This window comes from Plecotus auritus (genome assembly GCF_963455305.1).
Source record: "Plecotus auritus genome assembly, chromosome: 11".
Lineage (NCBI taxonomy): Eukaryota > Metazoa > Chordata > Mammalia > Chiroptera > Vespertilionidae > Plecotus > Plecotus auritus.
Genome location: NC_137777.1, coordinates 9150029 through 9174770, shown reverse-complemented (window position 1 = coordinate 9174770; position 24742 = coordinate 9150029). Strand labels below are relative to the sequence as shown.

The following is a 24742-nucleotide window of genomic DNA, read 5'->3' as shown; positions in this document are numbered from 1 at the left end:
TTCCTGGGGCATCTCTAGATCCTTCCCATCCTAATCACTACTCTCCAAATAAAACCCGATTTAGGAAGGCCCCACAGAATCAGTACATTCAGAACTAGACAGTATACCATGGATGTGAACAGCACATAGTAGAGCCATTTCCTCCTTTGTTTTGGATACTCAGTGAGTGGGCCTTATGTTTCATTAACCGCCTCGTCCTGTGTTGTTCCATATTGAGCTTGTTCGGTCAGCTGAAGCTTTTCCTCTTTCCCGAAGCATTGCTGTTGGGCCAGATCCCCTCTGGTTTGCCCTATCTCCCCTTACCTCGCGTACCACAGACGCCTTCACACGCAAGCGTGTCCCATTAACTGGCTTTGTGGTTGTCAAAATAATATTTCTGTTACAATGAATTACTACACTTATTGTGCACTTCCTGCTTTAGGCACCGTGCTCACAACCCTATTCTCTCCTTCAGTTCTTACAGTGACCCTCTGGAGGCAGATGTTTATCCAGTTTTACAGAACGAAGAACAGGCCCATCGTGGTGGAAGCGCCTGCTTGCGATCACACACCAAGGACAGAGACGTGGGGCGTTCAGATCCAGGTCTCTCAGAATTCAAGCTTTTGCTCTGAGCTACCATTCCACTCTGCCTCTGTATCCTATGTGTACAGAAGACACACAGGCAAAGAGGATGAAATGAGGGCTCTTCTCGCAGCTTTATAAGAACCAAGGAAAGTGGACAGAATAACTGAAATGGGCTTGGAGTTCTGGTTTGGCAGGGTAGATGCTCTGGTGCCTAACGTCTGTCTTATAACTCTTCACCCTCTGGGTTTAGAGCTTAGGTGGTCTAGTAAGTGTCATTGAAAGCATCTTCCTGGCAGCGGGCGTTGCTGTGCTCTTCTCAAACAAGGCCGCTGAAACGCATCCATTGTTGTGACACTTAAACATTCATTGATATTTTGGAAATCAGCCCTCACCGGTTTGGCTCAGTGGGTAGAGCGTCAGCCTGTGGACTCAAGGGTCCCGGGTTCGATTCCGGTCAAGGGCACGTACCTTGGTTGCGGGCACATCCCCAGTAGCGAGTGTGCAGGAGGCAGCTGATTGATGTTTCTCTCTCATTGATGTTTCCAACTCTCCCTCTCCCTTCCTCTCTGTAAAAAAATCAATAAAATATATTTAAAAAAAATTTTGGAAATCAAAGTGCCACATAAACTCTGGCGATGATTATTTCAGTCAGAGCTGGCTTGCGAAGGTTTCAGTCATTTTTAAACTATTTCTTAAAATACCCCGATCTGCTAACTGCCTTTTCCTGCTGCGTCGGTTCTGTCCATCGGCTCCTCACAACTAGAGTGGATGCAAAAGAAACCCGCCAACAGGAAACCATGATCAGAGTAACATCCGACCCCCAGCAAGCAGCAGGCTTTTCCCAGTAGGACAAGGGCGCTGCCTCCGGCTCTGTGTTCTGAGCTCGGCCTCTCCCTTTATGGGTAATGATCCTTTGAAACTCTGTGTGACGAGGGCTTTGAGAAAGGCTCCAGAAAATGAGAACTGTTCAGTGGTAGAAGCACATTTAGCTAAAGCAAAACAAAATCTTCTTCGGTTGCTGCAATGGGGAAGATAAAAAACATGAAGTAGATGGACTCAACCACTTAGTTTTTTCTCGCTTTGAAACGATATCCTTTACTTTAAGGAAAGCCTTTCTCTACTGTTGGTCAGTTCTGTCAAATGGCCAATTTAGAGCCTCTGTAAACAAAACTGCTCCCACCTCAGGGACTTGGCACACCTGTTCCTGCTATCTGAGCATCTTCACCCTCATGCCCACCTTTTCCTCCCAGCTGGCTAAAATACCTCTTCCATCGGCCATTCCAGGCTACCAAACTATTTTGGGTGTTGTGCTCTTGGGCCCTGCATATTTGCTTATTGGTGCTTGCGGTGGTTAGAATAATGCCCACCCCCAACCCCACATATCTACATCCTAATCCCCAGAACCTGTTAAGAGAGACTTTGCAGGTGTGATCAAGTTAAGGGTCTCGAGATGAAGATTACCTGGTGGGCCCAATGCAATCACAGGAGTCTTTATAAGCAAAAGAAGGAGACAGGAGAGGCAGAGTCAGAAAGAAATTTGGAGATGCTATGCTGCTGGCCTTGAAAAACAGGTAGAGGCCCAGCGCCAAGGAAAGCAGTTGGCTTCTAGAAGTTAGAAAAGGCCAGAAAGGTCCCCTTGGAGCCGCTGGATGGACACAGCCCTGCTGACAACGTTGTTTCAGCCCAGTGAGTCCCAGACTTCTGTTCTCCAGAACTGTAAGCTGATGCATTCGTGTTGTTTGAAGCCACTAAGTTGTGGTAATTTTTAACAGACGCCATAAGAAACTAGTACAGTCCTTATTATATGTGTTCCATCTTTTCTGTTCAACCATAAGCTCCATCAAATTAGAGCCTTCTGTATCCCCTAGCATCATTACCCAGCATTTGTAAGCACTAGATAAATATTTGTAAATTGACTCTTCTCCATTCAAGTAAGCAGTAATGGCATTAGGAGATCTCACCCAGGGGCTCTTTGTTCTAATAGTCAATAAGCCCACCCAGAACGCCGGTTCATTATTTTCTTCATTTACTGTTATGTTCCTGTTGCAATGCCGGGCAACTGGGATGAAAGAGTGAGCGAAACACACCTGGTTTTCCCCTTAGTGGTGAGAATTTATAAGCGGCGCCACCAGCTACCAGGAGCTGTCTTTTCTGTTACATGCTTGTGCCTAAGTGTCCAAGGTAATCAGATGGAGATGAAGGGGATGAAGTAATTCTTTGGTGAAAAACCTTGTTTATCTTTGCTGTCATTGGTCAAAACAAACAATCCTATCTAATAAAAGAGTAATATGCAAATTGACCATCACTCCAACACACAAAATGGCTGCCCCCATGTGGACACAAGATGCCCATCACAAGATGGCTGGCAGGGGAAGGAAGTTGGGGGGGACCAGGCCTGCAGGGGAGGGCCGTTGTGGGTGATCAGGCCAGCAGGGGAGGGCAGTTGGGGGTGACCAGGCCTGCAGGGGAAAGAAGTTGAGGGGGGACCAGGCCTGCAGGAGAGGGCCGTTGTGGGCGATCAGGCCAGCAGGGGAGGGCATTTGGCGGAGACCAAGCTGGCAGGCGAGGGCAGTTGGGGGGCACCAGGCCTGCAGGGGAGGGCCGTTGTGGGTGATCAGGCCAGCAGGGGAGGGCAGTTGGGGGTGACCAGGCCTGTAGGGGAGGACAGTGGGGGGGACCCAGGCCTGTAGGGGAGGGCATTTGGCGGAGACCAAGCTGGCAGGTGAGGGCAGTTGGGGGGCACCAGGCCTGCAGGGGAGGGCAGTTGTGGGCGATCAGGCCAGCAGGGGAGGGCAGTTAGGGGTGACCGGGCTGGCAGAGGAGGGCAGTTGGGGGAGACCGGGCTGGCAGAGGAGGGCAGTTGGGGAGACCAGGCCTGCAGGGGAGGTCAGTTGGGGGCAACAAGACCTGCAGGGGAGGACAGTTGGGGGGGACCAGGGCTGCAGGGGAGGGCAGTTGGGGGGGACCAGGCCTGCAGGGGAGAGCAGTTAGGGGCAACCAGGCCTGCAGGGGAGGGCATTTGGGGGGACCAGGCCTACAGGGGAGAGCAGTTAGGGGCAACCAGGCTGGCAGGGGAGGGCAGTTAGGGGTGACCGGGCCGGCAGGGGAGAACAGTTGGGGGGGACCAGGCCTGCAGTGGAGGGCAGTTGGGGGCGACCAGGCCAGCAGGGGAGGGTGGTTAGGGGCAACCAGGCTTGCAGGGGAGGACAGTTAGGGGCAACCAGGCTGGCAAGGGAGGGCAGTTAGGGGCCATCGGGCTGGCAGGGGAGCAGTTAGGCATCGATCAGGCTGGCAGGGGAGTGTTTAGGGGGTGATCAGGCTGGCAGGCAGAAACAGTTAAGGGCAATCAGGCAGGCGAGCAGTTGGGAGTCAGCAGTCCTGGATTGTGAGAGGGTACAGGCTGGGCTGAGGGACACCCCCTGCCTCATGCATGAATTTTGTGCACCGGGCCTCTAGTAGATTTATAATGGGAAGATGTATATAAGAAAAGTTGTCTGTAAATTCAAGTAGTTACTAGAAGGTTGTTTGAGTGAGCATCGATGCAAAACAACTTGGACCACCAGATGTGCATTCCACCCTTCTCTCCCAAAGGAAAAGAAACAGGTGCAAGTTCAGGGTAACTGACAGAGACCAGACCCAGTACCAGGTTTGCCCAGAGCTCTCTATCAGGTCAAGACTCTGCATGCTTGTTTTTCTCTTTTTCTGCTTCCATCAAGTAAAAAATAAATATAGGAGACGTGGATTAGAAAAGTAATAGCATAATAGCATTTAAAAGTATACAAATGTTACATAAACAAAAATGGGGTAAAAAACACATATTAATACAAACTTATACATGTGAAAAACATCTCTGGTAATCTTGCTTAATATGGTAGCCTCATTTAGAATAAAACAAACTGAGAGAACCGAAGAGAAGAAAGTGGGCTTCATGGTCTTTGAAACCATATTGCCTTTGGCAAGGTTTAAAGTGGCCACATTGAAATAAATATGTAACACTAGGGGCCCAGTGCACAAATTCGTGCACCTTGAAGGAAGCTGTGGGCCGCGAGGCTCTGGTGGGCACAAAGGTGGGTCTCGGCCCATCCTCCGCACCCGGCCCCTCCTGCTGTGAACCCCCTGTGCCCTGTCTGCCCTGCTCCTTCCACCGCCATTCCCACATGCTGATGGCTCCAGCCCTGCTCGCATCCGCTGCCGGTGCGGAGCGATTGGGGCCAGGGCCGGCACCGTCAGTGGGTGCGAGTGGCGGCTGCTGCCCCGATCGCCCCTCAGGAGCAGGGGGAGGTGGAGAAGCCCTCAGGGGCAATTGGGGCCGGCAGCCCCTGACTTGCACTGATGGTGCTGAGCGATCGGGACCGGCGCCGGGCACAGGCAGCAGGTGTGAGCGGCGGCTCTGGTGCTGGCTGCGGATGCGAGCGGGGCCGGCCCTGGCAGCAGGTGCAAGTGCCGGGTGGGACTGCAGCCCACAGGAGCAAAGAATTTTCAGTAACCACCAGAGGCTTGCCCCGATAACAGCGACTGGCACCCCGCCTTGGTCTGGCATCCCCACTCACCTGCTCCACCATCCTGCTGCAGCCAACATCCACCATGTTCCATGCAAGACCCTGGTGGTCAGTACACACCATAGCGACTGGTTGTTCCGTTGTTTGGTTGTTCCACCGTTCGGTCTATTTGTATATTAGGGTTTTCTATGTATATAGTAGATCATATATGATGTAATGTGTATCACCTGATATAAGAAAACTGTCACAGAGTCCCATTTGGGGAGACTGTATTTGCAAAAGAGGCATTACGTACTCTGAATAATGGTTCGCTTTTTTAAAAGTTTTAATGTAAATGTATATTGCATTTAAATGAGGGAAGGGGATTCCATAATCATTAATCAGCCCTTTTTGTTTTTCCCTGAGATGTGACTTATTTTGTGACCCTGTCCCTGGGAGATAGATGAAAGTATATTTCTATTTTTAGCATTCAGTTCCCACATCTGATCTGACAAACCTCCACACTACATATGGAGCAGTACCCTTCATCATCTGAGCTGCCCAATGCTCTGGTGAACGAGGGGAGGGGCAATGTGAGGGCTCTGACAGGTAGTGAAGGGAGAGAGAAGGAGCACTGGGTTCTCCCGCCTTTGTGATCCTGTGAGCTCACCGCTCTGAAGAGCTTAGTGTGCCCTCTACTGCCATCTGCTGTCACCGTGGCTTCCATCAAACAGCACAAACTTCATGTCTTGAATTTACAAAATAGCCCTGTGGAAAGTTTACAGATTAACACCTCACTTTACATGATAAATGTACCAGAAAAGTTCATTTGCTCCATCTATATCCTATCAATACTTGGTATTCTAAGTTTTAAAATTTTAGCTGTTTTGGTATCTGAGTGAGTGTTATCTATTTTAATTTGTATTCTCATATAAAGGCTGTATTCTCATACTAAGCACTTATATGTACTTATTTGTCATTTGGAAACCCTGTATGGAGACATATATCTTCAGTCTCTTGCCTATTTTTCTCTTAGTTTGTCATCTTTTCCTGATTATATGAATTATCTATTCTGAATGGAAGAGCTTTGTCAGATATGTTTTAAAATATTTCTTTCTCATATTGAGGTTAATCTTTTTATTCTTATAATGATATATTTTGATGAACAGAGTTCCTAATTTCAATGTAAATAGAAAAATTACACTTAATGTGAAATACACATAAGTGTAAATTTAATGTAGAATGTAAACTTCAATTTACTAATGTTTTCCATTAAGATTGGTCTTTTGGCCCTAGCTGATTTGGCTCAGTGGATAGAGCATCAGCCTGCGGACTGAAGGATCCCAGGTTCAATTCCGGTAAAGGGCACATGCCTGGGTTGCAGGCTCAATTCCCAGTAGGGGGCGTGCAGGAGGTAGCCAATCAATGATTCTCTCTCATCATTGATGTTTCTATCTCTCTCTCCCTTCCTTTCTAAAGTCAATAAAGATATATTTAAAAAAAAGATTGGCCTTTTGGGGGTCTTAAGAAATCTTGTTCTATACAACATCATAAATATATTCTATGTTATCTTCTAGAAGCTTTATCATTTAACCTTTCACATTTTATATCTACAATAGACCTGAAGTTGACTTTTGTGTGACAGTGGAGTAGAGATTTTTCCATTGTGATATTCAAATGTCAATTGAAAAACCATCCTTTCCTCACTGCACTGCACGCCACCCTGTCACAGACTGTATACCTGTGGATCATGTCTAGACTCAATTCCAGTGTCATCTGTTTATCCTTGAGCTGCAGAATTATTTTAGGGGCCTGTGCATTTCTAGGGGTGATACAAAATGCACAGCAGCTTGTAAAGAGCCTCTAGGTGAATCGGGATGACTAGAGAACCCGATGCCTGAAATTTGTGCAAGGGGCTCAGCCCTCACAGCCCCTCGCAGTCTCGGCCGGCCCTCGCAGCCCTGGCTTTGTCCGAAAGGTCATCTGGACAGTCGTTCTGCTGTTGGGTCTAATTAGCATATTAGCTCTTTATTATATAGGATAAAGAGACTTACCAATGGTTCTAGTAATCAGTAAAATTAGGGATACAGATGCAAAGTACAATGAGTTGGTAAAAAGATTATAAATTTAGATAAAATATTATAAATTTAGTAGAAAAGTAGTCTTGTGACCATAAAATTTAAATTATGGCAATGTGAACAAAGGAGTCAACAGTGTATGAAAATCTGAACACATTTTTCTGTATCTAACCAAAATGAAAAGTTAATTCTGTTCAAAACTAGTGCAGAATCATTTTTAAGTGTCTTTTCTCTGTTTTAATTTATCAGCAGATGCATCAACTAATCCTATTTTTTAAAATTTCCATTTAAAAACATTCACATTAATATTAACTTTGTATACGTGGAATAAGAGTTAAATTTCTTTCATATGCTTCTGTGTAGGTGGTTTTTAAAAATCTGTGCTAGTACATTTATTTATCTCTGCAGCTTTTATAAAGGGATTCCTGTAATGTGTCCCTTCAGATACTGGAGTTTCAAATACTTGACTTACTAACCCTCCCTCTTCCTCTTCAACAATTTTCAAGATTCAGGGAAATGTGTAAGATTCAACTTTGGCAATGGCTGGGGATCTCTGTCTCTATATGCTGTATTTATCCCTAAATGCTATTTCATGAAAGACACATTAATTAAACAGGAAATAGAAATACCAAATATTCTATACTTTTAATTCAAAAATATAAACAATATTTACATAGCATTACATGTAAATATTTACATAGCATTAACATAGAAGGCAGTAAGAAATGTTGATTTGGGGATTAATGATCATTATCCTTGAAATATAAGGTACCTTTCAAGTACATAGTATAAATGAAAAAGACTGTTAAAAAGTTTAATGAAAAAAAAATCATATAATATTATTAGCTACATAATTCAGAATTTACATAAAGTATATTTTGGATCCCAATAGTGTTTCCTTATTTAAAAATATAACCCCACAAGCCTACTGTCTTATGAAGACTAAGTTTGCTTTCAGTAAACCACCTTGTCAACATAACATGATAAATAAACAGTTTATTTGTTATTTACAATCGTTAAACATAGAAGAGCAAAACTCTGATAGTGCTTTTAAAATGTTAAGTAAATTTAAAGTCTATTAAAAAACTATATTGGGGAAAATATCACACATTATATCTTAATAAAGACAAATGACATTTCATGAAAAGAGTATATTGACCTAATAATACAGATACATGATGGAATGAATATGTAATGTACCATGTCTTGAGATGCCTATTAGTCCAATAGTCAATTAGTCCACTGCCAAGCAGGGTAAGCAATTAAGATGAGGCAAATTGAGACAGCAATATACAACTTTAAATTTCTAAGTAAACTTAAAAATGTTTTTCAACATTTATTTAATCATAAAATATGTAAAACAAGAAAATACTAAACTAAAAACTAGGCTTGAACTTGAAGTCAAATAATTTTTTCAATGTGAGAAAATGCAGGCAAATCCAAGCTTAAAAATAATCTAGAAACAAATGATGGGGACTGTTTTGATAATCATTAAAAAGTGTTACGTTGAAAGCAACGTTTGGATTTTTTGGCCCCATTGTCAGTGCTGTCTAATCGATGAGTTGGTGAATTAAATACTACATATAATGGTAACACAGTATTTTCCATTATATCTTATTATATGCTCTGAGAGCAAATTATGTATCCACAAATTATAAAAATAAATCTTTCTGTAGGTTAAAAACAAATACAAAATATAATAATTTGTATTAAAAAATATGGCAAACTAACCTGATAATCATGACCTTTTTTGGCTATGATTATATTGAGTTTTTAAGTTATCTATTCAACAAGTTAAATCAAAAACCTTTGATCCACCAATGTTTTAGATGCCAAATTCTTCTGTCCTACTACATTACGAATAAATTTAAAAACCTGGGGGGGGGGAATAAAACAATTCAGAATTATAAAAATCTACATATAAAGAAAACTAAATATGCAAATAAATTATAATATCTAAATTAAACTGGCCCTGGGCTAGATCTCCAGTGCTTGCCTTTTTATTATGTTAACATCTGGTACAGAGGGTGTATGGGGCTCTAATTACTGCTCACATCTGGCACCTAGGATATGGAAAATTTAAGTGCTCAAGTAACTTATGCCCTCTATAAGACCCCAGTATTTCACTGACTCGACAGAGTATAGAATGACAGTGGTTAAAATATTATTCATTTTGGGGGTAGGGTTAATCATATTCTAAACCTTTACAAATTCCTAGTGAAATCATTATTTTCTGCTATGAGAATAAGCACATCTACTTCCAACACTTTCTTTATAAAAAGAAACCCAGAAAAAACGTAAAACTTTACCTCTTGTTGTAGATATGTAAGGAAGGCTGCTAAAATAAAGTTTTGGCAAGCCAAGTCCACAACACAGAAGAACAGCAGATCATAAATAAGAAGAGTGGCTTCATTTCCATAATACAGAACACTGCTGAATGAATAACCATCATCTATTTAAAAAAAAACAATTTGTAAGATATAAATTAGAAACCGAAAAAGATCAGTCAAGGAACTCTGCTCATAAAATTCAGTTTTTAACATTTGCATCAAGGGTTGGTAATTGCGAGTAGTGTAAGTTTATCATCAATACCTTTAAAAGACCAAGTAATGAATATCCCTTTCTGTTTATATAACTAAAGGCTAAAGAATCATCGAGTTAAAAGAGCAAAACAAAACCAACAAGGACTATAATTTGTGTCTCAAATAGTCCTCTCAGGTTCTGCTCTGAAACCTCTTCTCACTTCACAAGGAGAGTTTTTTCCTTTTGGAGATGTAAACGCCCTTTTAAGATTCTGATGGAAGCTCCAGACCTTTCACCAAAAGGAGAAAACATCAGGTACACATAGGCGAATCCTGCACACAACATCGGGGCGGTTCGGAGAACCACTGAACTGCCTGTAGCACCCAGTTAGGAGCTCTTTTACCAGGGACATCTGGCGTGCTGGTAATGTTCTTCTTTGTTCAGGGCGCCAGTTACAGGGCGCTATTCAGTTTGTGAAAGTTCCCTGACCTTTAGGCTATATCCCTACAAAGTGTGTGTGTGTGTGTGTGTGTGTACACACAATTTACAAATCAGATCTGCTTAGGACTTTTTGATGACATCCATGTTCATTTCCTTAACTGTAGTTTCCAAATTGTTTTCAACATGTATCTCTATCAGAATACAGTGCTAAGCATGCACCCCACAGTAGGCATATTTTATTATTACTATATATTATACATCTTAAAAAATATAAATTAAAAATGATGCAATTGCAAATATACAAATAGACATTTTAATATTTTCTTCTCAAATCTCCAAGGAGCAACCTGCACACCTCCTATGGGACAAAAATTAAAAACACTTTTTTGGAAACCGCAGGCTGGAGTAAAACTCCTTAGGGCATTAGACAAAGCCTTGGGGTTGGGTCTCGGCCCTCTCTCTCCCAAGAACTCTCTCACTGTGTCCACTTTACACGAGGCTTCAATCACAAAGCTCTTCAGTGCATAATGCCCGTCTCCCTCTGCACACGTCTTTGCCTCTCTTCCCTTGACCCTCCTGTTGGACAATAGCAACTTATTTTTAAGACCCAGTTCAAGTTTCTCTGGCTTCGCCCTGTGTCTGGTTGGATTTTCTGCTTTTCCTGCTGTCTCCAGTGTAAGCTGTGCCTGCAGACATCTATTCCAGCATCTCTCCACTTCCCCATTCACAGGCCGACCTTTCCTAGTCCACTAAGAGGCTGCTCCAGGGAGAGACCACCGGTCTGTGTGGTCCAGGACTGGGACATGTGGCACTCGGTGAGTGCAGCGAGGCCGGGACACTGGTTATTAACAGCCATTTTTACCAAGCCAGACAGGAGCTTATCAGTCACATCACAAGTGGCACAGATATTAATTTTTTAATGTTAAGAAATCATGTTTAGTCACTATTCCCATCACAGATTATCTGTAATTTTTAAGAATTTGAATAAAATGAAAATTAAATGTTAAAAGTTAGTCACAAATGGTATTTAAGTCTTTCATAAGTTTGCTACTGAATGGACATTCCAATAAGATCTGAATTTTATTTGTTTTACTATCTCTTCTATGTGGGCCATTGCTTTTGAAATTCAGCTTTTTTGCTTTCTTGTAGAATAATTATGTTTTTATATTTTATGTATTTGTTTCTAGCTATATGACATGATAAAATAGAAATGAGAAACTACTATAATTCCATGAAGTTAACTGAAATCGTTGTTTCTTCCTTTTTATATAAATTTATAAAATCACAAGAAAAATTAATAACTACGCCAACTTTTTTTTTTCAAACTTTGAAAATAGTAATCAAGTTCTGCAAAGGCAGTTAACGATACCATTATAAAAGATGCTTTTTTCCATTGGTTCCATGAATTCTATTCCAAGAATTTTTTCAAGAAGCAATTTATCTTTTATAAAGTAGTCCATGTCCTTATGAACCTAATACAAAAAAAGCCAGTCATTTAAAAAATAGCATTGAAATAAATGTTTCCCAATTTTTTTTTAAATCGAAAGAAAACAATAATACACAAAGAAAATCTGTTCTTCAAAAAGACTTAATTTACTCCAGTGGGCTTTATAACAAAATTCCTTTTAGGAATATTTTAATTTTTAAGTGCCCTTAGTAGGGCTAGATATACTGACAATTGATTTATAAGAAGTTTTTCAGGAATACAACCACAGCAAAACTTATTTCTATAATGAATAATATAAAAGATTTTGGTAGCTGGCTAACAAAATTCCAGTATTGACATATAGACAATATGCTAACAGACATGTAAAATCTCATTTTACTTTTACATAACCTACATCTATATCCTTAAGCCACATGATTAATTTTAACAGCAAAACAAAAAAAAGGGGGGGACTATCCTAAGTCCACCACCTTGCTTAGCTAAAGAAATAACTGATATTCTTGGTTAACTTTTTAAACTGCATTTTGATTCTAGCTTAAGTATAAATGCTGACATACATACATGATCGATGAAAGAGCCCAGAAACTTATTCATAGTATTATATGCCTTTATACTCTGCTCAAAAGTACTTGCTGATGAACTCAATAGTCTAGCAGGGCCATTTTTCTAATGTGAAAAGAGACAAGAATAAATGCAAATGTCTTAAAGTTCTTGGTATTTAAACATAAAATACTGGCAAAATATATCTTAATTATATTGTATACAAACCCTCGTTAGTGTCTCATGAATTCTGTCATAGTGCTGTCTCATCTGGCTAGAAATTGCAATCTGGAAAGTCTGACCCTCTGTGTTGGGTACCAAACCTCTCTGGCTACACAAGTTTTCCTGAAAAGTTAATGGATTTAAGTCAAGATAAAGATTATGAACATTTCTCCTCTTTTTTTTTTAAAAAAAAGACAACTTTTTCTTTTAGTTGGTATCACATATTACAAAATTCAGATGCCAATTGAAATTTTACTGAAACCATATTTGAGACAAAGAGATTCCAACATCATCCAAGGTTCCCATTCTCTCAAGGTTTTACTGATCTCTATTTTGCCATACTCCCTTGCAGGTCTCTATCATCTCCTTTATTCTGTCCTACTTTAAAAGTCCAGGTACAGTCCCTTTTTCAATAAGTCCTCTTGTATTTTCCTCTTAGGTATTTATTTGACAGTTTTGTTTAATCTATCCCTCCAACTTTTCTTTTTTTAAAAAAAACAAACCTCGTGTCATTTCATTTGTAAATACTTCTGTATGTATCCCTAATAAGGTCTTTTTTAAAATATATATATTTTTCAATTACAGTTTACATTCAATATTATTTTGTATTAGTTTCAAGCGCATCTAATAAGGTGGTTTTTTTTTAAAAAACCATCATGCCATTTTTAGACCTATGATTAATTTTCCTTAATATAATTTAATATACAGTCCATTAAATCTTCCAGATTTTTTTCCAAATTTTTTTACAGTTGATTTGTTTGAATCAAGATCCAAAGTCAACACATTGTATTTGATTGCTTTGTTTCTTAAATTTATCTTATTATCTAGCAGTTCTTCTCCCATCGCCACCACCCCTTCTTTTATTTTCATGTCTTCCATTTGTTGGCGACACTGGGTCTTTGTCCTGTGAAATATCTTATATTCTGAATTTTACTAAGAGCTTCCTGTGATATTATTTAATTTTCCTCTCTATCCCTTCTACTTCCTATAAACTAGTGGTTAGATCTAGAGGCTTGATTATATTCTTAGGCAAGAATATTTCATGGGTGAGATTATGTACTTTGCACTGTGCCATAACAGGAAGTACATAATGTCAGTTTTCCTAATTTTTACTTGTAAGATTGAGCCAGTGTATTCAGATTATGAGAACCTGATTCCAGATTACAAAGTTCCCTCTCTACTTTCACTTAATCGTTTTAGCATCCATTGATGATTATAGCCTATATCAATCATTACAAAATGATGATTTTCTTAACTTAGAATTCCTTTTACTGTCTTGTATAAGGAAGAACTTTCCCTCATGAATTATTTGGGTACTCTGAAATACACTTCATATAGGAACTGCAGGATGAAATTTAATTCTTTCCCTTTATCAATGTTCAGGGTAATGAGTTGGTATCCTAGCAACTTTCAAAGTAATTAATGAGGATTAAAAAATATATTATTACAAATCCTAGATTAAGAAAAGAGAACCTATCCTTCAACTTAAAAAGATGTAAAGTACATTCCTACCGCTTCTCTTTTCAGATTCATATTCATTTCTTCCATGTTAGTATCTGCATGCCCATGGACTGATCTGCCATGAATGTAATATCCAAAACATTTGTGGGATAACAGAAACACTGATATCTATAAAAAGAAAAGAATAAGGAGCAATTAGCAACTCATCTGCAAAGCAGTGAAAATTAACTTTTCTTAAAATTGCTTCCTTTCAAAATAATGAGGGCTGAATTCTTGGAAAATATATGAGGAGGATAAGAAGGTAATAAAAGATAGGGAGGTTATTTTAAAAAAGTAGATGGAAAAGAGATTGAAGATATTTTCTAAGAAAGGAAGAAATAGGTTGATATATGAAACCTTTTCTCAGCTGGGTGAACTATTTGGTGGCATAAGGAATTCATAATTAAGAAACTGCAAATAAAAATGAAAAAATGAAGACAAAAAATATTAACTTGTAGCTCATTATAACTATCTCTGGAATTAACAACCATGGAAATTAGACTAAAAATCCAATTATACCAAATCACTTTTAAAGCCTCTCTTAATGTATTCATGACCTTTAAAAAAGGAAAAATAACAGTTGCAAGATAAAGTCAGAAAGTACTTACATTGCTCATAGAGCATAAATCCACAAACTGTCGAATTTTATCTTCTATAAATCTCTCATAAAAGACAGCAAAGAACACGATCTGAAACATTAAACCAAGCTCTTGCTTATTAACTTTTAGGATTTAATTTTCTTTTATAGTCACAATGTAGTATCTTAAGACAAACGAAGTTCCAACCAAGAACACAGTGTTCCTAATGGTTCTTATGGGATAAAATCCTCATCATTTCTGATTCTTCTGTCAGATGGGACCTGAGGCTGAGAATATTTCTTTTTAGCTTCAATAAATATTTTAAAGAAAAATTCACTAGGAGTATTGGCAATCTGAGTGAGTTTAAATGATATTAAGCAATTGTTAATAAGTTATAGTTCAGAGGAAAAAAGAATATTAAAGGTAAGTTAGCCATACTGTAGTTATAAACTAAACAAGGAGTCCATCATCTGACTAGAAAGCTTCAGACTTCGAAAGACTTCAGAGCCCCACTATTGATTAGAATGTATCTCTGAAATCAGAATGCCTGGGTTCCAACTGCAGCTCTGCCAAGCTCTAATTGTATTAACAAAGTAGGTACATTGTAGCATCAAATGTAATGTACCAATGCAAAAACTAGGGCTATTCAAGTATCATAGAATACTAGAGGCCTGGTGCACGAAATTCGTGCACTGGGGGTGTGTGTGTGTGTCCCTCAGCCCAGCCTGCACCTTCTCCAATCTGGGATCCCTCTCACAATCCAGGACTGCTGGCTCCCACCACTCGCCTGCCTGCCTGCCTGCCTGCCTGCCTGCCTGATTGTCCCTAACTACTTCTGTCTGCCAGGCTGATATCGCTTAAGGCAACTATTTAACCTTTCTGTGCCTCAGGGACCTCATCTGTAACATGAGGTTACTAACAGACCTATCTCTGAGGGCTACTATAAAAATCTAAAAAGTTAACATGCACAACGCAATTCACACAGTGCCTGGATTGTAACATTACATAAGAATTAGTTATTAGCTATTACTGTTCTTATTGTCAGTTATCAGAAGGTGGTCACTATCTGAGGGTAATCAGGATGTAAACAGTTATAAGTATAGAGCGGCAGTGTTGCTTAGAAGTCTAATCTCTTGTTACCTGTATCATCCCAATCACTAGCCACAGAGCGGAAGACACTGCGTATCTCAGAATGCGACTGTAAGGAGCCACGTAGCTGGAGGGGTCTCTGGAAAGACTGGAGGATGAGTCCATTAATGCTAAGTTCTTAAATCCCACAGCCTGTAGTGAAAAGGAAAAATAATAACTTAAACAGACAAGAATGAAGGAAACTTCTCTAGTTTAAAAATTAAATACTCCTCCCTACTCACCTTAAAAAATGAAAATATTCGAGTTCACACAAACAGTAGAAAATCTAGATAAAAACAGTTATCTAGTATTTTTAATTACAAAACACTTAACATAAAATAGTTCATCTGGTATTTTCTTCAATGAATGAAGGCCAAATATAACCCTATTATCATTTACACTGAAAAAGTTCAAAAATTTGTCAGAAGAATAAAACTTTCTTCAGTAAACTACCAACAAAAAACATTTCATGCGATTTTAACATATGCCAGACACTATGCAAAATTCTTTTTATGTTAAAGAAATCTACATGACTATTGAATCCAGTGTTTTCTAAACTTACTTGGATATAAACTTCTCATGTAATGCCCTTTAAAGCTTTAAAAACCACTACTATAAATAATTGAGATAGTGTTCATATGTCCTAGGGACACATATTCTCCTAGCTTTAAAAAAGGAAAGAAAGAAGAAAGGAGGGGAAGAAGGCAAAGGGAAGGAAGGCAGACAGACATAAGATTAATGATTCCTGAGAAAATCTGTTACCTATATAAACAGTTTCCATATTTCAGTCCCATATTCAGTATTGAATACTTCCTTTAGTAATTCCAACCAGATCCATGAACTAGCTATAAAGGGCATTTACCCATTCATTGTGTCTTGTTCAGCTCTTAACATAGAACACAGTTCATAGTAGGTGTTGAATAAAAACTTATTGGAAAACTTCAACCTTATAATAGTGGTTCTAATACAGGACTAAGAATATGAATCATGGAGCGAAGGGACTTTTTCAAAATACAGATACCTGGGCATACCTCAGAGCTACTGAACCAAACATAGTCTCTAGGGGACGAGGCGAGGCATAGGTATTTAGTTAGTAGAAGCTTTCCCAGGGGATTCTGCTATAAGCCAGTGGTTTAAAAGCCACTCCTTTCCCAGAGCAATCAAAGTCAGAGAGACAGAAAACAGAGTGGTTGTTTTAAGGGGCTGGAGAGAGTGAGTGGCGAGTTGTTTAAATGGGCACAAAGGTTCAGTTTTGCAATATGACAAGAGTTCTAGAAATTGTTTGCTCAACATTATGAATGTTCTTATTATTGAACTGTATTCTTAAAAATGGTTAAGATGATAATTTTCACATTATGTATATTTTACCATGATTTTTAAAAAGCCACTCCTGTGTTGTTGTTTTTAATTCTCACCCGAAGAGTGAGGATACTTTTTCCATTGATTTTTAGGGAATGAAAGGAAGGGGAAAGGGGACAGAGAGAAACACCAAGGTGAGGAAGATACATCAATTGGTTGCCTCCCACTCGTGGCCCGACTCCACTGGTGGCCCGACGGGCTGGGGTTTGAACCTGCAACCGAGGCATGTGCCCTGAACCACAACCCCTCTGTCCGAGGGCTGACACTCTAAACACTGAGCCAAACCGGCCAGGGCAAAGCCACTTCTTTTTTAAATCATTTGAACAATGTTTCAACCTTTAGAAAACTCTTCAGCTCATATGAAAACTTAGCTGGAATTAAATTAACATTTATGTGGTACCCATAAGTTGCATACAATTACGTCAAATAGTTTATACCTCCAAAAAGAAGAGGACAGTAAGTACTTGAAAAAGTGGATTAATTTTCCTCACAGTCTGAATTTCATTCCATTCATTTGCTACAAAGTATGTTCTCCATATGCTTACGGGAACGGTAGCGCTCCGTACACCACCCTCACCTGGTCAGGGAGATAAAATGAGTAAAAGGGTTACTTCGTCTTTGTTCTGCAAGGAGAGCAAAGAATTTTGACACGAATGGTTACTTGTTACCTTCAACAGCTTTAAGAACCTTTCCTTTAGGTCGCTCCCAATCGATAAAGAATATATCAATGGTAACCTGGGATACGAGCTTATGCAAAAATTGCAGAGCCTGAGAATGACAAACAAAACACCGAAAAGCATCCACATTAAGCCTACTTATAAAAGCATCCACATTAAGCCTACTTAAAAAAAAAAAGAATAATACTAATTCTTTTCTGTGTGTTTGCTTTTTTGTTAGTCCTCACCGAGCATTATTTTTTCCATTGATTTTTTTTTTTTTTTTTTTTTTTTTTTTTAGAGCGAGATGGAGAGAGAGAAGGAAAGGGAGAGAGAGATGAATGTGAGAGAGACACATCAATGGTTTGCTTCCCATACACGCAACTGGGCCGGGGATCCAGCGTGCAACCCAGGTACGTGCCCTTGTCCGGGAATCAAACCCACGACCCTTCCGTACACGGGTTGACACTTTTAACAACTTAACAACACCAGCCAGGGCACCAATACTAATTCTTTAAAAGCAAATATACTGCAATCATAAGAACATACAATTTTCACAAGTGACAGTTATAATACCATCAGAAATCACTAGAAGTTCATAAAATATGGAATCACCTAATTCACAGAAATTTTATGCACATATTATTTCGTCGTCCCTTCTTCCATCTTTGTTTGCAATAAGAATAATGAAAAAAGGAGATATACTGCCTCTCCTATACAGGGGCCTGGCATAATTGACTCTCTTTTCCAAGGTTTCCAGAAAGAGACTTTGTTTTCTAGATAGTCTGACTTCTTTATTAGTAAAGATATTTTCCCACTGTAATTTGCTTGTTCTAATTAAAATTTTAAGGTACTTTCATAATCCTTTTTTTTTCTATTTCTGATATTGAGATTTCTGATTTAAAAAACGTGTGGCTGAAACACATATTTTTCATTTATAGAAAGTAGTATGTTTAAAATGAGGCATTCTTCCTAGTTGATGCATTATTAATCAAAGGATAAAAATCTAAGTATTGTGACCTCAAGGAGGTCACAATAAGTGGGAAAAGCAGTTACAAATCATCATACAACGAGATGAGATCTACCACAGAGGCATGTAAAGAGCTTCAGCTACACTGACAAACAATGAAGTGAGGAGAAGGATGCTCTGAGAAGAGGAGGAAACGGCTATGGAGACAGAGAAAACAAATTCTAAGATTTCAGTACCTTTTACTTTCAATTTACAGAAACAAAATTCTGCCTGAAGGCATTTTATCCCTGTTGTGAGGGCATCATCAGACTTTAAAGAAGAAAGTCATAAAATGAAATATTATATTATCAAATTAGCTACAAATCATTGAATTCAAACATATTTATGGCTCCCTAGAAAAAGTTATTTAAACCGGATTTTCAAAATGAGCTATTACCCATCAAAGTAGTATAGCCCTAGCCAGTTTGACTCAGTGGATAGAGCATCGGCCTGCAGACTAAAGAGTCCCGGGTTCGATTCTGGTCAAGGGCACATGCCTGGGTTGCGAGCTCAATCCTCAACAGAGGGCATGCAGGAGGCAGCAGATCAATGATTCTCCCTCATCATTGATGTTTGTATCTCTTTCTCTCCCTCTCCCTTCCTCTCTGAAATCAATAAAAATACATTTTTTAAAAGAGTAGACTTCCTATGTAAAACAGTAATTCATGCTTTCTTTCAAAATCCAACTAAATTCCAAAGATTTTGAAAGTACAGTCAAACCTCAGCTCTCGGATGTCTCCCATCTTGAACAATCGGTTCTCGACCAAGTTGTTTTCAAAAAAATTTCTCAGTTGTTGAATAAAACTTCTGTTCTCTACCCGACAACCCTTTCATGTTGATATCTGTATGATCAGTCACACGTCTCCCAGGTGACAAAGGTGAGAATGCGCGAGTATGAGTCCATTTACCACTAAACCTCTCCTTGTTAACATCTCAGGAAATTGTGCTGTGAATATTTCAGTGGGATTTTTTTTTTTGCTTTTATTGCTGCTTATTATTATTAAGCACATACAGTAAATCATCATGGGTCCTAAGAAGGTTAGTGACAGCAGCGAAGTGAAAAGGAAAGCTGTGAGAATAATGATAGAGCTTAAAAAAGAAATAATTGCAAAGTATGATAGAACTGTTTGCATGTCTGATCTGGCTACTGACCATGCATGGTGAAATTCATGACTAGCACAATTTTAAAACAGAAAGAGGCCATTAGGAATGCTGATGTTTCTAAGGGTATGAAAGTGCTCACAAAACAAAGATCACAGGCAACTGAAAAAGGTTAAAACATGGAATTATTTGGGAAACTGGAACGGATTCATTTAATTTACATTATTTCTAATGGGGAAAAATGATTCCGTTTTCAATCAAATCGTTCCTTGAACAGCCTTCTGAAATGAATTAAGTTTGAGAACCACGGCCTCTTACATTTTGTAACCTGTGCTTTGAAACTTACCTTCAGAGCAAAAGCACATCCCACAAAAGTAACAAAACGTTCTTCCTGAGTCGGCGTTGGCAGAAAAACAGAGACAGACTTCTGTGCCTGTGACAAAAATTACACCAGTAATATAAGCATAGGTTTTTACTAAGCATAATTTCTAGCCCGAAGAAAGCGTAAGAGGAAGGCGGTAATGCTCTCAATAAACACAGCATACTCAAGGAATGCTGAGTTTAGTACTTGTCTCAATGCTCGCAATCAGAAATACTCCCAAATAAAAGCAGCTCCTTTAGAACGAGCACTTACCAGTTATTCATTGGCATTCAGGTTAAATTCAGAAACTCACTTACTTTGAAGAAAATAAGCCAATAAAGACCTGTTGCCACAGTGATGATAACAAATACATTGGTCAGATCACCAGCATAGTACACCAAGAATTTCATAACTGTCTGCAATTTAAAAAGAATGACAGCTGTTACAGACTCAATGCAGTTATGCCACCACTTTTAATAACATATTCTGTACCCGTTTCTCAAGCTTGCAGCCTTGTTTCATGTATGCATGGATCCGTTAGAAAGACCAACTGCGGCCACTCCTAGATACCCTCTGGGTCCCACCTTTGGTTCCATTCCCGATAGCCTGTTTTATTTAACCCTCCTCCTCTTTCACCATCTGCGACAGAACCGCTTCCTAATTTTCTCCCCGTTTGGAGCCCTTCTCCTCCGTCTATCCTCCACACTACCACCAGAGTCAGCTTCCTCGACTGTAAATGTAAATTGGATTGACTGTCACTCTTCATCAGTGACTCTTCACTGAAATATAAATTCCTAACCTGTAAGGTCCTTCACAACCTAGACCAAAACTAACTTCTTTAGCTTCATCTGCCAATGCCGGCCATTTAATGATTTGCCACCCCACCCTTTCCATCTCAAACATTCTGTGGAATGAAATGGGTCCTGTTTCATCAAATATTCTTCCCTTACTCTCTCTGGTAAACTCTGTGAGCTCTGAGGGCAGAGGCCATGTCTGTCTTGGCTCACTACCACTTGCCCCAGCACCTGGTAGAGGGCCGGGCACTCCGCAGTGGCCCCCGTGACTGCTTGAGGGAGGAATGCAGATAAAAACACACCAGCTCACAATCCACTTCCCTGGGAAGCCTTTCCTGACGATCCCAAATAGGAAGTCAAGCCCACCCCTCTGAATCCCTTGGCCGGTTCGCTTTGGAGTCCGAAGATATCCCAGCACAAACAAGTTACCATGTTGCTTTTTCATGTTCTTAATCAGCTGGATGGAAATACCACCTATCACTGAGTTGCTATAAAAATTAAATGAGTATAAAATTTATTTAATGCCTGCCAAAATTTCCTCTGTGGAAAATGGGAATAGTCATACCCAACTTCATACAGCTATTGTGAGAATTAAATGAATTATTCATATAAAGTTTAAAAAAGTGCCTGGCACATAGTAAATACTCAGTAAATGATAGGTAAAAATTAAAACAAAATCTATTTTAAAAGTCACATTCTGGGTTCCCTGGTCTACATGCAAAGTTAAAAGAATAAAACATGGGAGAAAATATTTTTGAACTTGAGATGGGAAAGGCTTTCTTAAGCAAGATCTTAAAAGCAAAATATATTGTAATATGAAAAACTATTCAGATGTGACAAAATCAAAATTAAGAGTTTCTGTTAAACATAGGAACATGTAGATAAATAACAGATGGGTCACACTTGGAGAAGAAATTTCAACATAAAAAACCAAAAGGGGTTTCATATTTAGAAAATACAAAAAAACAACCCCCTTTAAATAAGAACAACTGGAAGTCTAATAGGAAAACCGGCAACAGATATAAACAAAAGGGAAAACCCAAATGATGCATGAAGCATATGAAGAGTAATCAGAGAAATAAAAACTGAGTCAACAATGACATACTCCTTACACCCCCAGATTGGCAAAAAATGGAAAGGCTGGAAAAATACCAAGTGCTGGCGAAGATGTGAGGAAGCAAGAGCAGCACGGAGGGGGCTACAGACGGAGTGCAGCAATGTGGGAGGGGCAGGGGGGATGCCTCTACGCCAGAGAAACTCCAGGCAGACTTCTTACTCACCACTAGCTGTGTCTTATTAGAAGAACATACAATAGTCAAAGATAAAAATATACTTCAGATCTCCCGAGACCATACCTGTAAATCAATCATAGGACTCCCAATGCGCCTCTTCCACCCCGCGGTCTTCAAAAGAGATGTTAAAACAGCTAGCCCACCCAACACACCCAAAGCAATCTAAGGAAAGAAAAGAAAAGAAAATTTAGGAATTTACATAATTTCCCTCATCAGTGTTCAAAAAGAACACTATAAAGTCTAAAAGTACTAAAAACATGGTAGTGGATGGTATGCTCTAAGAACATAGGAGCCAAACTGAAGGACCCTCCCCCCCGCCCCAGTGGCCACATCTGGAACAATTTGAGCAAGAAAATAGTGATTGGACTATGATCACAAGAATAAATAGGTATCCACTAGTCCTTACTGATTTAAATAAGTAAATAAATAAATGTGGGCAAAAGAACAGCTCGTCTTTATAGAATTTCAATTGGCAAATATAGAAGAAATGACGGAAACAGAAAATCACCATCACACAGGTATCACAGTAATACTTTTTACAGGCAAGAATTGTCAATAGACGCTAAAATTAGAGGTCAAAATAATAAGTGTGATATCTGCCTAATCTCAAAGTATCTCTCCCCAAGATATTTATTAGTTACAAATGGTAAAATACAGTAGAGAACTCTGCAGATAATCATCTTAGTCATATGATCAAAGTTAATATTAATAATAAGACATCCAATACTTTCTGACATGATTCACTGAGAAGGGCATAGTATCATTTCTGTAGTATCTGTTCTAAAACTACATTTAATCATGGGAAGATATCAGATAAGCCCAATTAAGAGCCAAAATAATTCAAAAGTGGTAGGGGCAGGCATGAAAGACAAAGAGCAACTAAAGAACTGTCACAGATCAAAGGAGAAGATGGCTAAAAGCAATATGCAACCCTGGACTGCATCCTAAACAAACAAACAAAAAAATAGTAAAAAAAAAATGTGAAATTCAAAGATTAGTTAATAGGATTGTATCAATATTGATTTCCTGGTTATGATCGCTGAACTGGAGTTAAGTAAGATGTTAACATTAAGGAGAGGCTGGGTGAAGGATATAATTCAAATTTTTTTTGACAACATTCCTGTCCATCTAAATTTTTATTTAAAAAATATACTGTAAATATTTCAACAGGTTAAAATAAACTCACATCTGTCTGGATACGTGCTTCTTCTTGATTCATTTCATACTCGACTGAGAAGGAAACCTGATATTTAAAATAAAGCAAATTAGCCATACTGAAATTATATAACACAAATCTACCTTTACTATAAAAATACATTTGTAGCTGGATTTTACCATAAATGCCCTACTTTTGAACTATCAATACTACTAGAGTTGACCCTAACTTAAACATAAATGGATATGTTTTGGGGAACTATTCATGCTGCTTAAATATTCCTTTTGAACACACATTCAGGAAAAGAGGGTTTCGTTAGAAGCTACGTTAGTTCATTAACAGCAGTCAATCCAAACTAATCATATTTCATTTTCTGATAGGTTTCTGTAACTGAGGAATGTGACAGAACTTATGTATCAAGAATTTAGCTACTGGCTAAACCATCATAACCTAAGAAGGCAGATTAAACAAAGGGTTGAACAAGAATCTTAGGGATACCACTGCATTAAGAGACAGGAAGAGAAAGAAGAACCAGTAAAAGATAAGAGAAACGGGATTGTGAGAGGTAGGAGAGGCAGATACATAAGCCTTACCATGGTCAGGGAGTTTCAGGAAGAAGGTCAAGAGTTCAGTGTCAAATGTGTGTGTCAAGTTAAAGAAATAAAACCGTTGTATGTGAAATTCATTGCAGACCTTCATGGATAGAGTTTTTTCAAAGAATCAAAATGGCCCACTTGTTTATTTTTGCCTTTGTTTCTCTTGCCATATGCAATGTATCGGGTGAAAATTCTGCTATGTGAGATGTCTGATATTTTTCTGCCTATATTTTCTTCTTGGATTTTTATGGTTGCTCGACTTACATTTAAGTCTTTAATCCATTTTGAGTTTATTCTTGTGTATGGTGTAAGTTGGTGGTCTAGTTTCATTTTTTTGCATGTACCTGTCCAATTTATTGAAGAGACTGTCTTTATTGTATGCTCTTGCCTCTATTGTCACTATTAATTGAGCATAATGGTTTGGGTTGATTTCTGGGTTCTCTGATCTACATGACTGTTCTTATGTTGTTTTTATTATAGTGGCTTGCAAATGATGAAAGAGTAAATGGTTAGAAAATCAAGGAAAGATATACAATAGCAAGCTGAAAAGCTAACAAAATCAAGGAAGCATTTTATTATTTTGTGTATTTTAGTTTGCTTTTAAGATGGGGCAACCTGAAAGGTGTTATAAGCCAAAGAAAGGGACTAACAGAAGCTGACTGACTAAGGGGTTGGGGTGAAACAGAACATTGGAGAAGGTCTGTAAACAAATAAAAGTACATCAGCTGAAGAAAGGAGGAAGGATCTTTTTTCCCCTTAGAAATAGGAATGAGAGACAAGAAGGATAATGAAACACAGAGATTCTGAAGTATTAAAGAGGAAATCCGAGGAAATTCATACTGAATAGTCTCTATCCTCATAAAATATGAGGGAAGGTTATTTGCTGTTGGAGAGATGTAGCTGAATGCTTAACACTAAT

At 38.9% G+C, this 24742-nt stretch overlaps 1 protein-coding gene across 2 annotated transcripts in view; it reads right to left on the bottom strand.

Moving 5' to 3' along the window:
- Nucleotides 1-7746: 7746 nt before the first annotated feature.
- Nucleotides 7747-24742, bottom strand: part of TMEM67 (transmembrane protein 67) — a 37062-nt gene continuing 20066 nt past the window's right edge. The window contains exons 15-28 of one of the 2 annotated variants that reach the window (XM_080646228.1): nucleotides 23258-23314; nucleotides 22135-22233; nucleotides 20303-20401; nucleotides 19971-20057; nucleotides 17527-17626; nucleotides 17296-17435; nucleotides 15512-15652; nucleotides 14402-14482; nucleotides 13806-13922; nucleotides 12300-12416; nucleotides 12093-12197; nucleotides 11454-11556; nucleotides 9430-9572; nucleotides 7747-8995 (exon numbers count right to left, since the gene is read on the bottom strand). In XM_080646228.1, the coding sequence (XP_080502354.1) occupies nucleotides 8915-8995; nucleotides 9430-9572; nucleotides 11454-11556; nucleotides 12093-12197; nucleotides 12300-12416; nucleotides 13806-13922; nucleotides 14402-14482; nucleotides 15512-15652; nucleotides 17296-17435; nucleotides 17527-17626; nucleotides 19971-20057; nucleotides 20303-20401; nucleotides 22135-22233; nucleotides 23258-23314 (1470 nt within the window). In that variant the 3' untranslated portion in view covers nucleotides 7747-8914. Of the gene's footprint in view, nucleotides 8996-9429; nucleotides 9573-11453; nucleotides 11557-12088; nucleotides 12198-12299; nucleotides 12417-13805; nucleotides 13923-14401; nucleotides 14483-15511; nucleotides 15653-17295; nucleotides 17436-17526; nucleotides 17627-19970; nucleotides 20058-20302; nucleotides 20402-22134; nucleotides 22234-23257; nucleotides 23315-24742 lie in introns of those variants that run through there. The other variant, XM_080646229.1, reaches the window with a different exon arrangement.